The 18,325-nt window shown below is 37.5% G+C and overlaps 1 protein-coding gene across 1 annotated transcript in view; it reads left to right on the plus strand.

The window, feature by feature from the left end:
• The window catches only part of sema5a (sema domain, seven thrombospondin repeats (type 1 and type 1-like), transmembrane domain (TM) and short cytoplasmic domain, (semaphorin) 5A), a 238,508-nt gene that overhangs the window by 115,659 nt on the left and 104,524 nt on the right, over positions 1-18,325 (plus strand). The window contains exons 5-6 of the mRNA XM_036558268.1: positions 11,032-11,094; positions 15,724-15,822. Coding sequence (XP_036414161.1) covers positions 11,032-11,094; positions 15,724-15,822 — 162 coding nt within the window. The remainder of the gene's footprint in view (positions 1-11,031; positions 11,095-15,723; positions 15,823-18,325) is intronic.

The following is an 18,325-nucleotide window of genomic DNA, read 5'->3' on the forward strand; positions in this document are numbered from 1 at the left end:
AAATGCATGGAATAAAGAATTTGGGAAGACCGGGTTGGTCCATGAGCTCTCCCACAGCAACCAGGGCTTCACCATCAGATTTCGGAGAGGGTGTCCGTGCCCTGGACCGTGGTCATTAGATTCAGATAATAGCTACTTAGCAGCCACTTCCGCCAAAGACTGCTGGGATTGTTTTTCATTTCCATGTGTAATGAGAGGAAGTGGGACTACCTCAGATTTCACACAAAACATCCCATCAGCCTCCAGTCCTCCCTGCTCTGCTGCTGGGTGAGATGGCTTATGTTTTATGGGGAATGAATTTCAGAAAATAAGAACATAAAAATGTCAGTTTTAGTTAAATTGTGCTCGGTCTCTCTGTGTCTTTGTTGGAGAAACTTACTGAGAGTATGCTAAGCTCTAGGGGTGAGAATCGCCAAAGGCCTCATGATACGATATTATCATGATACTTGAGTCACGATACAATATTATTGTGTTTTAAATATATTGTGACATATTGCAGTATATTGCAATTTATTACCTTATTTCAACTGCAAATAAAAGTACCAGATATTTGTCAACAATCTCCTATTCTTGTGCTACACTTTGCAGGAGATCTGCAGCATTTTCCCTTGTGTAACTTTTGTGTACTGTTCTAGTTTGGAGAATGTGAAACAGCAGTCACCAGTCCTCTGTCAGATAATGCGCTGTTATAGTCACATAGGAATCCACTGCCCTCGACGTCCATGCATCACACATTAATGCAATCCTTTCTGCTGTACTCAAAGATTCCTCAAGTTTAAGCTTCACTGAGCAAAAGCCTTGATTTTCCACAACATTGTATGGACGCAGGTCTTTGCACATGAAGTAGGTGATGATTTATGCTATTTTCTTATTTCACTCAGAATTGAAAGGTAGCTTTGTCAAGATGATTTTTGCGAAGGACACGATTTAACTTTGGCTTTGCCGTCAACAAACCAAAGTCAGCTTGTTATTTACCAGCTTTTTGTTTGAATTTCCTGGTAAAGCGGCGAATAAGAAGCTGAAATTTCAAACAAGAAGTTATGGGTGACCACTAAAGAGTTCGTAGAACCATCATCTTCTGGTGCCTGAGGTGCCAGATTGTAACTGCTGCACCGTTTAAGGTGGAACGGGAAAATTTGAACAAGAAGCTGGCAAATAGGAAGCCAACTTCAGCCCCATTTGCAGTCGTCAGTTTACGCTATCTCTGGATGGTGGTGTGTGATGAGCCCTCATGTTTGTAGTATTCCCAGAATATTTTATTTTCAAATGACACTCCTTGCAAATCACATGTATCATCATCAAGTCCTTTGTCCCTCCACTGACCAATCACCTCTGCTGACCTCACCAGAAAAAACTCATTACCATCTAGTGGAATGAAAAAGCAATTAATTATATTATTCTAGTACCAAAAAGATTCATTCATACGCCATTTATATAAGTATTTATGTAACATTTATATAAGTATTTATATAATACTCTGTGTCCGTGTATCAATACAATATTGCCATGCAAAATATCATGATAATGTGCTTTATTGATTTTTTCCCGCACCCCTACTAACCACCAAGCGAAAGCTAACCTAGCAACTGAGCTAGCAAGTCCATCCTTTCATACATTTTGTTTACTTACCTGGCTATGCCAACATTCATTGAATGCACATGGTGCACTAAAGTGAGTAAGGACCTCCTTTAGGTTGTCTCCATATAAAACCTGGATGTTTTTACAGAGTGAGCACAGCAGAGTCTACAACACCACCTGCATGTGCAGGTACCCTTTTCACTCATTTCTTCCAGCTTCTCTCCCACTATTGTGTTTGGTTCTGCTTCAGTGGCGAAGCTGTCAATCACATGTACTGCTATTCAGAATATTAGGCCACGCCCAGAGATTTTTTAGATTATATTTCTATTTTGTTTTTTATTTATTTATTTATTTATTTTTTTACATTTAACAATTAAATGTTGAATATTATTGCTTTGTTTATATTGTTCTTCAGTAGAGATCTCACAAAGCAGGATTTCTTGCTTAGCCAGCTAAGCTACATCACCATCACAAGCTACATCACTTACTGAGCTACATCACCCTGGCAATTTATTATGCCTAACCTGCTCCAGGGCCAGTTAAGGTCAGGATTTTGGATCTTAAACAGCTCTTTGACCAATCAGGCCCAGCTTTTGACCAATCAGGGACAGTTGTCTGATGGCGGTTGCACTCTTCGGTCCTTTTTATGTCACTTTTTTTTTGTCTTCGTCACATTTGTAGCATCAGTCATGTAAAAATATCAATTTAACTGCAGGAAACAAATTTTGCTACATGAATATAAAGAATATCACTAACACAGTGGCAGTAGAGACAATACTTCTGTCTACTGTTATAAAAAACTTTCATGTGGATGCAGACGAGGATTAATCACAGTCTGTGTATCTAAACCTGGATTATCAGAAAAAGTCATTAACCGCCATTGTAAAACAAGCTAGCCACGATTGCATTTGTTAGGTTTAGTGAAGCTGAAGCCGTGTATAAATTTCATGTGCTTTGTGAGACTGATACAGGATCCAAGGGGCTTTTTTATTTTGGTAGGGTGGTCATTTTCCCCAATAGTGGGACAAGATGCCCGTGTACAGAATGTTTTACTTTAATCATTGGACTTTTCACACTATGTGAACCAGGAATAACAGTGTTAGATGGTTGAAATTGCATCATTTTCTCCACGTTTGAAACGCAGTACATTCTTACAGTAAGTCTTATGCTCTTGTAAGTGTAGAGGTCAGTCTGGTGGGCGTTTCTGCCCACTCTGTCCTGCTGTGTCTCTCCCTCTCCCACCTGTTCCTCACAAAGCATGCTCAGTTCCACACACTCCTGCCTCACATGGACAATGGCCTTCAGGCAAAGCAGAGCTAAACGCCACCATAAATTCTCCTACATTTTTCCTCTGTTGCTGTTTAAGGTCCAGAATGACCTGATTGTTCCTGAATGTGACATTTTTCTGCTCAAAAATTGTTTCTGAGTTTTATTTGGGTGCCCATTGCAGCAGTCTTTGTTTGACTGGACAAACTTCCATAAATTATGCAAATGCTTACATATCTTGCAAATGAGGCTTTCGTGAATTCAGAGAATTTAAAACTTTTGCCCCTTAGAAATCACAGTTATCACAGCCGGCCTGTATTTTGTGCTAGTCATTTCTGACCACATTTGCGTTTGACGATTTTGTATCATGACTTGAATTAGATTAAGATTTATTGTGGCTTGTACAGTCTTGTTTTTTGCAGAAATAAAAAACATCTTTTATATATTTGCCATATTTTTGACATTGAAACAAACATAAAATGTCAGACGTGCAGGTACAAAATGTAAATGAATGGTGAGTGTAATTAACTATGTAATCACATAAGATTTTTCACAACATTTACAACAGTTTAAAAAAACACTAGTTTTTTTCACAATAACTGTATCATTTCACTGAGCACCGGCTGCTCAGTAATGACTCACTCACACTGAAGCTAACTGTTACTGGCACTCTCCATGAGCTCACTTTATGTCTCGAAATGCTTTAAAAATGTGCTTTTTCATTGCTGTTTTTGACACAGTACTAATCAAAGTCACTGCAAAACCTTCAGAAAACATTATTTTCCCACCTCAGGCAGTCAAATCAAAGACTATATGAGCTGTTTACTCTGAAATGTACTGCATTTTTCGCAACCCTGTTACCAGTTTTTAAGGAGATGTATTAATGGCATTTAAAAGGCTGTGTTGATTTAATTAATTGTTTTCTGGCAAGTAATCCCTGTATTTATAAAAGGCTTTTAGAAGTTTTTTTCTTTCTAAGCAAAAAACCTGCAATTTTTCTTGCATTAGCAATTTTATTAGTAACTAATGACTCTCATCACCATATTGACACCTTGTTAAAATAACCTTCTAAATTTAATGTTTTAGGATTGTTTTCACAGGTTTAAATCCAGGTAACAGGGTTGAACACAGAAATCAAATTCCCCATTAAGTTGATATTAATACAGTGAAAAACACAAAAAGTATGCAACATAGAGCAGAAGTGAACGTTGAAAACTTGTTTTAATCAGAATATTTTCATTAACCCCTTATAATCCCAGGCTTATTACATGTTAAGGCTTATTATTCAATAACTACAGGGACTTCAATGCAAACTGACTGAGTTAGGTTATAGATGTGTGTAATTAAACTTTGGGCCCGTCAGCAGGCCCTGGGCATTTAAGTGATTTCATTTTCATTCCATTCCATTTTCATTTATAAGTAACTAAAGGTTAAAAACTGGGTAAGAGGGTTGCGAATTTAGCCTAATATAGGCAGCATTTAGGAGTGGTTAGCTTGACAGGATGCACATGTTTCATGCTAACTACTAATAACTAATATAGCTTAAATAAATTAAAATATATACATAAATACAGTCACTTTATTACTTTTAAAAAGGTATTGGGGCACAAATTGAACTCTATTCATAGAAGTGCCTACTAAATTTCTACTTAAGCTGAAAATAGACACATTAAATAACTTCTAAGGGATAATATTTGACCTGCAGCCTGTCTGGTCAGATTCTGAAGATTTTGAAGATTCTAAACCATCTGAAATCAGCCAGAACCAGAATACAATTCAGCACACAGTATGAGCTGTAAAGAGCTTTACAGAAACAACATTCAGGTTAATCTGGTAAATATTGAAAAAGCTGAGCTGAACCTGATATTGTGACAGTTTTATTGCTCTGTATGTTTATCTGTAATGCAAAAGGGTACTACTTTTTTGGCAGAAGGGTTTGCCAATATTAAAGCGCACTTGATGCAATGTATGTGGGTTCTTTGCTTTACATTTTCTTAATTTTGCTGAACTGTTGTATAAAAGCAGCAGGACATGAGATGAAATGCGTTATCACATTTATATTATATTTCCTTTGAACATTGTCAAGTGGTCTTATTTCTTTACATTCCTCGATGACAATAACACAGTTGTGACTAGATCTTCTGAATGATTAGGTCACAAAAGGGATGAAAAATGATTAATGCTGCATGCAGGCTCATACTTCTACACACTGAATTGACCTCAGAAGACTGACTTCACCAAAATACCCCACCCAAACTAGCTAACTGACATCATTTGGAGGCTTTGTCAGTTTGAGAAGCTGATGTTGGTAAATAATAGTGCTGAAGTTTAATAGTAGACTTCCTTTATGCAACATCATTTCAATGCACAATGTTAGCTTGCTTGTATTTGTATTTTGACACTTTCATAACCTCATAATTCAGAGAATCCAGTGATACTTGGGAGAAAAATGTACATAGAACAAAAAATCAGCTTCGAGCAGTGTGTGAAATACCCACTGGTATTCAGAGGGACATGTGTTGGCTGGCCATTCCAGCGTTGCTAACTTGCCATAGCAGCCCTGATGCTAGCTTCAGTGGTGGCAAAATGTTGGATATAACAGTTATTCTTTTGGGAATGCTCTTTTCTGGTTTGGCAGTGGGGTTTACCACGCATTCATTAAGATCTTACACATCTCCTCTTTTGTCTTCAGTTTGAGAAATGAGTAAAAATTCATTATTTTCTCCAGTCTCTTGGGAAACTGGACAAGTTTTCAGATGTACAAATACAAAGCAGTGGCATATTGTAAAGTTTTCAGAGGTATTCTGAGCACAGGTACAGTTGGTAGGCCATGAAGGACCAACTAGGTGAACCAGTTTGCCACCCTGAGGCAGACCAGTGCTGCACTTTTAGTTAGTTAAGACTACTGAAGACAGAAACTTGCCATTTAATGGGTGAAGCAGCTAAACTATGACCTTTCCCTGAATTTGTATTTGAGTGTCTAATTTACCTTAATGGACAGTATAATGTCATATTAAGTTCTGAGGTCTGAGAGGTTAATTAGGACCCCCCAGGACCCTCAGGATCCGATGTATTTCACATCTTGGCTTCAGAGCGTTTTCATTTACCACAGGGCACAATAGAGACGATTTTCAAAAATCTCATTCATGTTTTTCATAGAGAAAACCACCTTAGACCCAGAATGCCTAATATGGGCCTGTCACCAACATCAAAAGTCTATAGCAAAACAACAGTAATTACTCTAGACTTCTAAAAGTTCTAAGAACTATGAGCATAGCAGAGCCAACTTTGGCTAACTAAAGTTGCTTTCAGTTTCTTAGCCCTGTTCATTCCCTTCTAATGTTTATGTAATAGAAAATTGAACAAACAGTGTTCGGGGATCATTAATGATTTAGGCACAATTTTATTAGATCATTAATAAGGAGGAATGACTATAAAAGCAGAATGGTTATTTCTGCTGTAATTATTAAGAGCTTGCTGTCGTCTCATTTATCAGGATAATGGTCTTGCTAATTACACTTAATCCACATCTTACTCTATATTAAAGCTATTTTTAGCTGAAGTGTTCATTGCTGTAACTCATATAGCGCAGTGCTATCGCTGTGCAGTGTTTGTCTGCATGCCCTGTGTTGTCTGTGCGTGCTGAGCTGAGCTGTTCTGCTGATGTGTGCCATATTTGTAAGAGCGAGCGCCTGTAAAATAGTGCGGTTAGAGCTGGAATGTGAGTTGGCAAGCTGTCAGAAAAACACACTGTGTGTTATTCACCCATAACACTCCAGTCTGTGAAGCTACATACACAACGCTCAGTCACTCAGACTGAGATCCACTCTTTGCCCTGAGAAGAATTATTGTCATTTTGCTATTTACAGTACTAGGCAGAAGTCAAAGACTTAATTTATTCAATTTCCAGGCAGACCAGCCATTAAGTACAAATTAAGCACTAGATATAAGATAGTCCACTTGCATAAGAAAGGAGAAAGACAAATTGTAAGAAGTGAAGTTTCCAAAACTGAATGAGGGAGTTAAAATGTACAGAGAAAATGGGACTCCTAACAACCACCTGCAAAACCTGGTAGACCACCAAAACTGTCCCCATCAGATAAACAGCACGTTCATCTTTGAGAGAGAGGAGAAAATCAAGCTCCGCTCTTGCTTCAGATCTGAAAAAATCCACAGGTGTTTCTGTCCATTTTTCCACTGTGAGAAGACAACTCAACACTATGAGTCTGAAAGGATGTGTAGCTGTTAAGAAGCTCTTACTGAGAAAAGCAAACAGACAAATCAAACAAAGAAGCTGCTGGTGTTCTCAGAACAAATGGACTGACCACCCCAGAGTCCAGACCTCAACATCACTGAATATTTTTTGGATTATTTGAAATGAAAATGGTTCTGTATAGAACCATGAACACTTAAAGAACCCTTTGCATCATGAAAGTGTTCTTCAGATTGATGGAGAATGTGCTGTAGATGGTTCTATATAGAACCTTTTTGAAAAATGTAAATCTATATAGCACCAAAAAGGGTTCATCTGTTGTTACGATATCAGGCTTGCTACAATAGAAGAACCCTTTTTGGTGCTATGTGGTGCTGTGTAGAACCATCTACAGCACTTTTTCCTCCAATCTCAAGACCCTTTTCACAATGTAAAGAACCCTTTAATCATGCAAAGGGTTCTTTAAGAGTTCATGGTTCTATATGGAACCATTTTCTTTATTAAGGATCCCTGAAGAACCATCATTTTTAAGTGTGTAGTTGAGATGGTGTTGCTACGAGGTTGCTATGGTATTCCAGCTTGTTGTTAGGGCGTTGCTGTAGTATCCCAGGTAGTTGCGAAGTTTTTCCTAGGCCATTGCTATGCTGTCCCAGGTGGTTGCTAAGGTATTGCTAGCATACTTGACATAATATAAGTGTCCAAACCACTTGTACTTGAATAAAAGGTAGCAGTTTAAGCATTATGTTATAGAAGTGGACTGACTCAGTTCCCATTCATTCCAATGAAAAAAATTGCTATGTATCTGACTGAAACAGACAAAACAGACTCTACACTTCTAAACTGCAAACATCATGCCTTATATTGTTCCAGTAATCTGAGTGCTAACATGCTTATTCATGACTTAAGCTTCACTGTAGCACAATGGTGTTAGACTGAATGCTTGGCATTTAGTGGGAGCAGCCAGCAGTAACTTATGCTTTAATCTGTTCACTACATTCTGATACTGAACTGACTGTTCTACAGTTTAGACAAGTCTATATTCCCTGACTTATATTAATCCCAGTTTTCTCTGCCCTGATATGGAAGTCTTAGCTGTGAACAGGCTTTAAGAGATTGGCTTTGTGTTTTCATTCACTCTCTGTCTGAGGAGGGGAAACATCTAAAACGCCAATATTAACCCCTCTCTTAAAAGCCAGTGAGGTTCCTCAATGGTTCTTGGCTTGGAATACGGTTCTAGAAATAGGTATAGAACATAATACATTATGTAGAGGTTCTTTTAAACTTTAAAACAATTCTTTACATTCTGACACCTGATTTACGAAAAGAGTTCTTTAAAGAAATACCCACTGGAAGGTTCTTTAAAGAACCAAAAGAGATTTTACTTGCATTCTTGTTAAACACGTGCTCTAAAATCAGGTTATATGAGTCCTGTTCTCTGAAGAACCCTTAGTACCACCTTTACCCCAAGAAGCCCCCAGACAGTCCACATTTCTGCTCTCTTGTTGCAAGTCAGGTTAAGCATAACATGAACATGGTGGTTCCAAAGAACCACTTCTAGTCCATTAAAGAACATTTCAACTAAATGAAACCTTTTTGTAAGTGATATATGAACCTATATGAAGTTTAAAGAACATTTAAGAAGGTTTCTCTTTGACCTGTACCTCCACGCCAAGAGCCATTTATGAGTGCATATGAACCGTCTTTACTAAAGAACCCTTGAAGAAACCTTTTTTAAACAAGTATTGCATCATTCTAAAGAGCCATAACAAAAATGGAGCTCCTAATCAAGCTAGAACCATTTTAAAACACACTTCATTATGGAGAAGAACCTTTGGCATGTAACCAGTTACACATTTCAAATGGTTCTTCAAATGGAGTTTTCATGGTGGAATACATTCTTAAAACTGTAGGTGGAGAGACAGTTCTGCAGAGAAGAACCACTTTTGGTCCATTAAAGAACCTCTCAGCAGATTTTTGTAAATGAAACATGCACTTTTTCGAAGGTTAAAAAACATTCACATAATATGAAGGTTCTATACCAATTAAAGGTTTCTCATAAAACTGTGCATCCAAGCCAAGAACCATTTACAACTGTATATAAATATTATCTTTACTAAAGAACCCTTGAAGAACCCCTTTTAATAGCAGCATCGTTCTAAAGAACGCTTTATTTTTAGGAGTGCACTGATGGCTGAGGCTTTGTGAGATATATGCACTATTTCTCCATTCGTGCTTCAGGCCCTTATAACGGTCTGCTAAAAGATTCTCCAGACTGCTTCCGGAGGACGTACAGAATAACAGAATACTTCACTCTGCTGCCACCGCGGCTCGGGCAAAGTCTCTACTGTTTCATATGAGGTTAACGCTTTAATTCAGAGGCAAGAAGAGGCTGTTTCTGCCTTATAATCTACTCTTTTCCTTTATTACCATGGTTTCTAAATTCAGTTGTTTGGAAATATTTATTTTAATATGTAAATAAGTCTGCACTATATATTATTTGTTTCATCTATGATAGGGACAATACATTCTAAAGTAGGATATCGCATGATATTTAAAAGTTCATACGTTTTAAATTTCAGTTATGTTCATGAGTGGGAATACAGCTGGCTTCCTATGATTTACATGAAATAAATCAATAAAGTAAAGATGTTTTTAACCTGCAGTAAATTGGTTTTATGCTCTCTGGATGATGTTACTGTGGGAACTCCTTCACTGTGCACAGGCCTAGTTGCAGTGCTAGTATTTGCAATGCTTTTATTTCTATGTTGTGTGTATTAAGTGGTAAAAAGTGTCCATGTTTCTTGCTGTAACGCACCTGATAAAAATCTTTTTTGTTTCCTCACTATGCCACTCATTTGAAGTCTGCAATTTTCATACTGCCAAGTTCATTAAATCTCAGTCAGTCAGTAACCACAAGCTGAGTTATGATTTAGCTCTTTTACCTCTTTTTTACCTCTATACAAAACAAACTATAGAAAACTATACATCTCTGTACATCTCTATACAAAACAACTCTATACAAAACAACTATAGAAAACTAATTATAGTTTTTTTTAATTTATATATAAATTATACATCTTTATACAAGACTGTACATCTCTGTACATCTCTATACAAAACAACTATAGAAAACTAATTATAGTTTTTTTTTAATTTATATATAAATTATACATCTTTATACAAGACTGTACATCTCTGTACATCTCTATACAAAACAACTATAGAAAACTAATTATAGTTTTTTTTAATTTATATATAAATTATACATCTTTATACAAGACTGTACATCTCTGTACATCTCTATACAAAACAACTATAGAAAACTAATTATAGTTTTTTTAATTTATATATAAATTATACATCTTTATACAAGACTGTACATCTCTGTACATCTCTATACAAAACAACTATAGAAAACTATACATCTCTGTACATTATACAAAATTATACATCTCTGCACATCTCTATAAAAATCAGCTCTATACAAAGCTAACATATTTGTTCATCTCTATAGAAACCTAAACATCTTTATACAAAATAACTATACAACACTGTACATCCTTATATACTTCCATACAAAACATTTCTATTCAAAACTATACAATCTCTATACAAAACATCTCTATTGAAAACTATATATCTCTATACAAAACATCTGTCAAAAATTAGACATCTCTATATGTTTCTATACAAAACTGTACATTTCTATGTATCTCTATAGAAAACTGTGCATGTCTGTACATTGCTATGCAGAAATATGAGAGCAATGCAATAGAATAACTATGTTTATTCCCTAAATTACCTTTCAATTGCCTGATTTCAACTAAGGTTTTTAAACCATGCATTTGAGAAGGATCTTTGGGGAGAGAAAATGTTGTACTCTGACATTGCTTCAAAGAATATGATACAATCAAATATAACTTTGATGTTCAGCTATGTTGTTATTTAATGTATTTATTCCTGTGTTTGTACAGGAGGCAGAATGGCACTGTGACGAGTTCACCAAAGGAGCCTGCTTCAGTCGAGGAAAATCAGAGGTTGGTGTCTTTTACTGTTATTATTATTATTATTATTATTATTATGTTTGTTTTCTTATATATTTATTATCACTAAACATAATATTTTAAGAGCCAATATTGGCGACATCGTGATAACAATAAATAATAAACAAAATAAGTACACACACGTATGTGTGTGTGCTGTCGGAATGTAACTGTGACTCCCTTGTGGTTTTTTATTTACTTCACATAATTTAATAGTCCTCTACTTCCTTTACAATGTGTGAAATTTTTATGATGACTGAATGAATAGAAATAGTCCAAAATTACTTGGAAAACTTCCAAGTTGCAATATCTTACATATTCGTTCTCAAAGCGCTACTCTGGGACCCCATACAGTCATTTTTGCTCCAACCCAACTCACAATACATGGGGATACACCAAAAACGTATGTTTGCTTATTTATTTATTTCTATGTTTACCTAATGTAATATAGATAAATGATTGTGTCATATTTTAGCAGCCTTTCCTGGCGAGACTCCGCTGATTCCAAACTTTTCTCACTACTGCTAATAGAATTCCTCTCTAAACTCTGTTTGAGCCTTCAGCCGTATAGATTCCATGGAGTTTTAGTGGAGTGTGGGTCGTCCTGTGTGTCTGAAGGTTGACTGAGTCTGAACAAATCCCTCTGACACAGATGCAGAGTTAGACTCTATCTGCTGTAAAGTCCCGTCTGACTGCAGCACAGAGGAGCTCAGCACACATGCTGAGCCATGCTAAGCTACATTAGCTAGGCTAAGCTAGCTATGATCCATCGTCCATTGTGTGACCTCCCATCGAACCTCAGGGCCTCTGGTGTATTTTGGTCAGTGGACTGTGGTTTAGGCTTCTCTGAAGGGTCCAGCGGCTGTATTTTGGAGCTCTGTAATGAGCAGGGTTACGCTCTGACCAACATATGATTGTCATTCAGAATTACAAGCTAAGTCACCTTCCACAGAGAGGTGGTTTTTATGAGTTGTCTGGAATTGTTTCCCATCCATATCAGCTGTACTTTTCAGCAGCTGAGAACAGAATGAAAACTTCAGCTTTCTGAAAAATATATTGAATAGGAACTCCACCAAATTTTCTAATTTTTTGCATAATTTAGTTATTGAGATTGAAAACCACCAGTGAATCTACACGTCTTCTGAATTATTATATGTAATGATGATGATTGTAAAATGGTGATAAATCATTTTCTTTGGGGACTATTTTGCCTTAAAACTCCCTGCATGTGCCTTCCCAGCATTATTGTTGTTTTAGCAACATGTTTTAAGCTAACATTTTATCTCAAAACAACTGTAAAACAAAGTCTCAGGCATTGTTTGTAACCGTTTCATGTAATAACTTTCTGTGAGGGAGCTTTTAGGGGTGAACTATTCTGACTTGGTAAGTTTCTCTAGAATGAAGCATTTTGCACCAAACCACTCTGAATTAATTTGTTTACAACATAATGATTTAATGATGCAGAAATTTAGAACAATTAGTGGAGTTTTTGACTCATACAGTGCTGTGAAATTTCTTCTATTTTTGCATATTTGTCACACTTGAATGTTTCAGGTCATCAAACGCCTTTTAATATTAGACCAAGATAACCCAAGTAAACACAAAATGCTGTTTTAAAATAATGATTTCATTCATTGAAGGAAAAATGCTGTTCAGCCCTACCTGGACCTATGTGAAAAAGTAATTGCCCCCTTAGCTACTAAATCAACTAGTTAATCAAATTCAATTGAATGTTGGGTTCAGTTTCACTAGCCACACCCAGACATGATTACTGCCAGACCTGTTGAATCTAAACATCACTTCAATAGAACCTGTCTGGCAAAGTGAAGCATGCTAGAAGGTCTAAAAAAGCAGCACATGATGCCATGTTTTAAAGAGATTTAAATACAAATGTGACACAAAGTCATTGAAATCTACCGTCTGAAAAGGTTATAAAGCCTTTGCTAAGGCACTGGGACTCCAGCGAACCACAGTGAGAGCCATTATTCACACATGGAGAAAATTTGGAACAGTGGTGAACCAAAATTTTACCAAGAGCGCATTGAAAACTCATCCAGGAGATCACAAAAGAAACCAGAAACACATCTAAAGACTTTCAGGCCTCACTTGCCTCAGTTAAGGTGAATGTACACGATTCCCCAATAAGAAAGAAACTGGGCAAAATGGCATCCATGAGAGAGCTGCAAGGCGTAAATCACTGCTGACCAAGGAGTACACAACAGCTCATCTCGCTTTTGCCAAAAAACATCTAGATGACTCCCAAAACTTTTGGAACAGTATTCTGTGGACTGATGAGTCAAAGGTGGACCTTTTTGAAAGACATGGATCCCATTACGTCTGGCGTAAAGCTAACACTGCATTCCACCATAAGAACATCATACCAACAAGTCAAACATGGTGGTGGTAGTATGATGGTCCGGGGCTGCTCTGCTTCTGCAGGACTTGGATGACTTGTCATAATTGACTGAATCATGAATTCTGCTCTCTATCAAAAAATCCTGAAGGAAAATATCCACCTGTCAGTTTGTGACCTAAAGCTTAAGCTCAGTTGGGTTATGCAGCAGAACAATAGACTGAAGCACACAAGCAAGTCCACCTCCGAATGGCTCAAAAGAAACAAAATAAAGGTTTTGGGGTGGCCGAATCAAAGTCCTGACCTGAATCCCATCTCAAGAACTTAAACGGTCAGTTCATGCTCGAAAACCCTCAAATGTAGCCAAATAAAACAATTCTGCAAAGAAGAGTGGCCCAAAATGCCTCCACAATGATATAAAAGACTCATTGCACAAAAAAAACAGTAAGCTGCTTTTGTCAAGCCAACTTAAATATGATTTGTTGCATAACTGACTATGTAATAAATATGTAATTGCGTAATTGCATTTAAATAGCATATTTTTTTCTGTTCTAGCTGTGCCGAGGCTGTGACTATGATTATTTTATGTACCCACAGCAGCATCATAACATGATATTTTCTTTGCAAACTCATAAAATACGAATTTTACAAGTAATTGTCCCCTTTAAATGTGGCATCTGGCGTCCTCCGGGGCCACTGCTTGAAGATGAGAAGAAGGTCTGATTGAGTTAATGGAGTTCAATCAGCCCCATTTGTTTGTAATGCACACAGTGCACAGCCACTGTATTACTTTACAAAGTGTAGCAATTTGTCAGGGTTTTTTTTCCTCTTTTTTGCATAAATATATCGCATCATGGCATGACAAGGACATTAAATCTGCATTTATTTACATAGAGCGGAGTGCTGCCTCCCAGCCAAATTACATTAGCAAAAGTAAAAAGAAGAATGTCTTTCTGAGTCCACTGTGCGTAGAAGAATGAATGGCTTTATGAGTTAACAGGCGTTCTGATGAGCAGATAAAGCAGACCCCTCCGGCTGTACCACAGCAAAGCACTAAATCAACATCCTGAGAAAGAGAGGGCTGCGGGGTTTCAAGTGCCGCAGACGGGCGAGATTTACTGCCTCCTAAACTCTCTATAGGCTCTGTGAAAGATAGAGGTGCTCTAGCAGAGAGAGTCCTTCAGGTGCTGTAATAGCAGCAGATATATTTTAAAGCCTAACACATTGTAAATGCAGTGCTTTGCATGCCTTTCACTGAGTTTGTGGAGTTACATTATTCTGGCAGGATTATTTTCAATATATAGAGATAAAATATAAGCACAGATGCCGAGTGGCCAGTTTATTGGAAACACCTACCTCATACTTCCACTCACTGGCCATTTTATTAGAAACACCATATAGAACCACTATATAGGTTTACAGTTACAAACTGCAGCTGCACAATGTATCACCTCCTCCCCTCCCCCACATCTGCCTCATCCATCAGTGGAAAGGGACCACCATAGGACCACCACTGACCAGATTATCTGAGTGATGGCTCATTCTTAGCATAGCAGTGTAGCTGGGGTTTTTACACACTGTACCACTTTATTAGGAAACTTCTTCCTTGTAGCTCCACCTTGCTGGTGTAAATGAGACCCTTCTGTTGTTTAATTTACAGTCAAGCTGTGCACTACGTACAAGTTATTTATTTCTCAGTGTTATGGAACAATTAAATATAATAGCAGTTTTTTTCACTATTTTGTGTGTCCACTCTTTACCTTTATTACATTCCGTTCTTTTCAGGAGAGTCGCTTTCAGTTTTTTAAGGAAATCTGCAGGGATATTTTTTCACACTCCAAAGTTCAGTCTTAGAAGCTGGTTTTCCACTTTCTGCTTAGTGTTGACTTGTGTTCTCTCAGTGGAAGGATTGACAGAAACACCTGTGGATCTTTTCAGATCTGAAGTCAGAGTGGAGCTTGATTTTCTCCTCTCTCTCAAAGATGAAAGCGTTAAGTATTGTTTATCTGATGAGGACAATTTTGGTGGTCTACTAGGTCTTGCACCGTTGTTAGTCTGATTATCTTTGTAGCTTTTAACAGTTTTGAAGTCAAGTTGTGGAAATTCCTTTTTTTTCATTTCATTCCCAATCCATGCAAGTGGATTATCTTGTTATATATATATTGTCTTATATATGTGTGTGTGTGTGTGTGTGTGTGTGTGTGTGTGTGTGTGTGTGTGTGTTTTGGTTACTGTTTTTGCCCACTGACCTTTTTTTTCTCTTTTCACAGGAAGAATGTCAGAACTATATCCGTGTCCTGCTGGTGAACGGAGACAGACTTTTCACCTGTGGCACAAACGCCTTCACTCCTATCTGCACCAATCGCACAGTAAGCAGAACACACTAGGTTACTACACTGACCCCTGCTTAGCCTGTACATGGATTGCATACTAGTTTGTAATATTTATGCTAAAAGACTTTGATTTGTACACAGTTTTGCTTGATGGTTGGAGTGTAAATCTCTAAATTTGATTATGGTTCTCTAGGGAATGAATGTACCATGATGGAAATGAGCCTATTGGGATGTTTTGTGTTATCCTTGACTGGTTCTGTGTTTATATTATAGCAAAGTCTAAACAGTGCTGTTTAATTTTAAAATACAATTGATCAGTTAATAGATACATCTCAAATTTCACTACAGTTTAATTTAATTACACCCCTAATGCATAACTGCTTTGGAAAAGGTTAAAAGGTCAACTGCCTAAACAGTGGCTACTCAAGGCCGAACCTAACAACAATACTGTTATGATTGTGAATATTTTGAAAACATTTAGATTTTTGTTACTCAGATGCCCTCTGCTGTGTTCAGTGGTCATTTGGGTGTAATTTAGGTGTCACATGCTCTTTGTCATGTTGGATTTGATACAGCTCACTGCAGTGATCAGAAACAATGAAGTTGGCCTGGTTTGTGTACGTACGTCCACTATTGTTTCTGGCCCTCAGTCTTTTCTCAGTGATGCATATGAGTGAGTTATACTGAGCTTTGAATAACAGGATTAGCCCTGAATCCGTTCTCCGGCTCTGTCTAATGATGGTGACAGTTTGGCTTAATTTACAGTGACAGTCATGTCCTCGTCGGCTCTAGTCAGACTGACAGTAGCCCTGCATGATGTTGATAAATCCAGTAGCGTGATATTTCCCAAATATATCATGATATGATATTTAAACATTTGTATTAAAAAAAGTTAATATTAACATTATACAATTAATAATTGTGATCAAATTAATTATTTAATGAAATGTATTTAATATCCTTAATCTAATTCATATTTTTGTTGAAAATAGAGGCTAAAGTGTACTTGTACTTGAGGAAAGGGCACAAACCAAACAACGGAACACTTCTTTTTGCCCTTTTTAATTTTTTTTAAGTTGATTTTAAGGTGCATTCTCATCTCTCTCATCAATAAACGCTGGAAAACAAAATTTTCTTGTTTTGCGTAAAAAAAAACCAGAAAAACAACAGGTTAAAGGGATGATAATGACTTCTGCTGTCAAAACATTACAACACAGTACTTTCAGGCACCTAGATAATAGGTCCTAGATAATAGGTACTAGATAATAGATCTGTGACATCCAACCCCATATTCCTCAGTTGATGACATATAGCCCAGCATTAGCTGATCAGGTGAAGCTGGTAATAGGTAGCTTTATTTACGATGACATTTGTGCCCCCTCTTCGGCTCTTTCAAGGCCGTCGGTCATTATTCCAAGCTGGCAGACCCCAGACATGTAAAAGTCTCCTTTGCTTCGCGCTGGCAAGACAGCACTGGCTGGAGCATCAATCTTGGAAGGAAGTGAAGCTTTAAAAGCTAGCATCAGTAATATACTCTTGTGTGTCCTCACGATGTGGCCGGTAAATCTGAATCTTTAAACAAAAGTGGCTCAGTGTGGCTGAGACACAGCTGCCCGTGGTCTTTCAGCTAACCCTCTTGATATGCATTATGGATGTTGTGCTATATCCGTGAAGGCTCTTGTTGTCTGAAGGTGCTCCATCAATGCGTGCCTTTCATCTTCCACCACAGCGAAGACACAGGCAATAGCTGCCGCTTTCTTTAGCCAAACATGCTAATTCAAGCGGGCTTTCGCAGCCAGCTAAAGTGGTGTTACCTCCTGAAGGAAGCTGAAAGACTTCCAGCTGTTCACTGAAGTCCCCCTCTCAGCCAGCGCCGGGGATAATCCCTCCTTTACACCGATTACACAGGGCAAGTGTTGTGGCCATCAGCTGCTTGTAAGATAATATGCTCAAGTGAGACGACACAGGATCTAAGCTTTCCCTAAGGAGTGATTCATAGGGATGAGTCCAGCTCCACTTTGTAGCGTGGACACAAGCTAGCTAAAGATACATTGCGCATTAAGAGTTTGGGAACATCGTTCATTCTTTTGCAGTGTTTGATTTTGTGATTCACTAATACTAATATAGCCAGGCTTTCACATCCAGCTAAAGCCAATAAACAACTGACTAATCCATGCCCCACCACAAACGCATTGCTGCATAGCAACTGTTGAGAGGTTGGACAAACTTTGCAGAAAATCCTGTTCAACCTAATGAGAAGCTATGAAACTCGACTCAGTTTATATCACAATACCTACATTTAGAGTGAGTTATTCATTCAACCTAATGAGAAACTGTAGAACACGACTCTGTTTATAACACAATACCTACATTTAGAGTGAGTTATTCATTCAACCTATGAGAAACTGTAGAACACAACTGAGTTTATATCACAATACCTACATTTAGAGTGAGTTATTCATTCAACCTATGAGAAACTGTAGAACAGACTCAGTTTATATCACAATACCTACATTTAGAGTGAGTTATTCATTCAACC

The sequence above is a fragment of the Colossoma macropomum genome, unplaced genomic scaffold (assembly GCF_904425465.1).
Source record: "Colossoma macropomum unplaced genomic scaffold, Colossoma_macropomum, whole genome shotgun sequence".
NCBI lineage: Eukaryota > Metazoa > Chordata > Actinopteri > Characiformes > Serrasalmidae > Colossoma > Colossoma macropomum.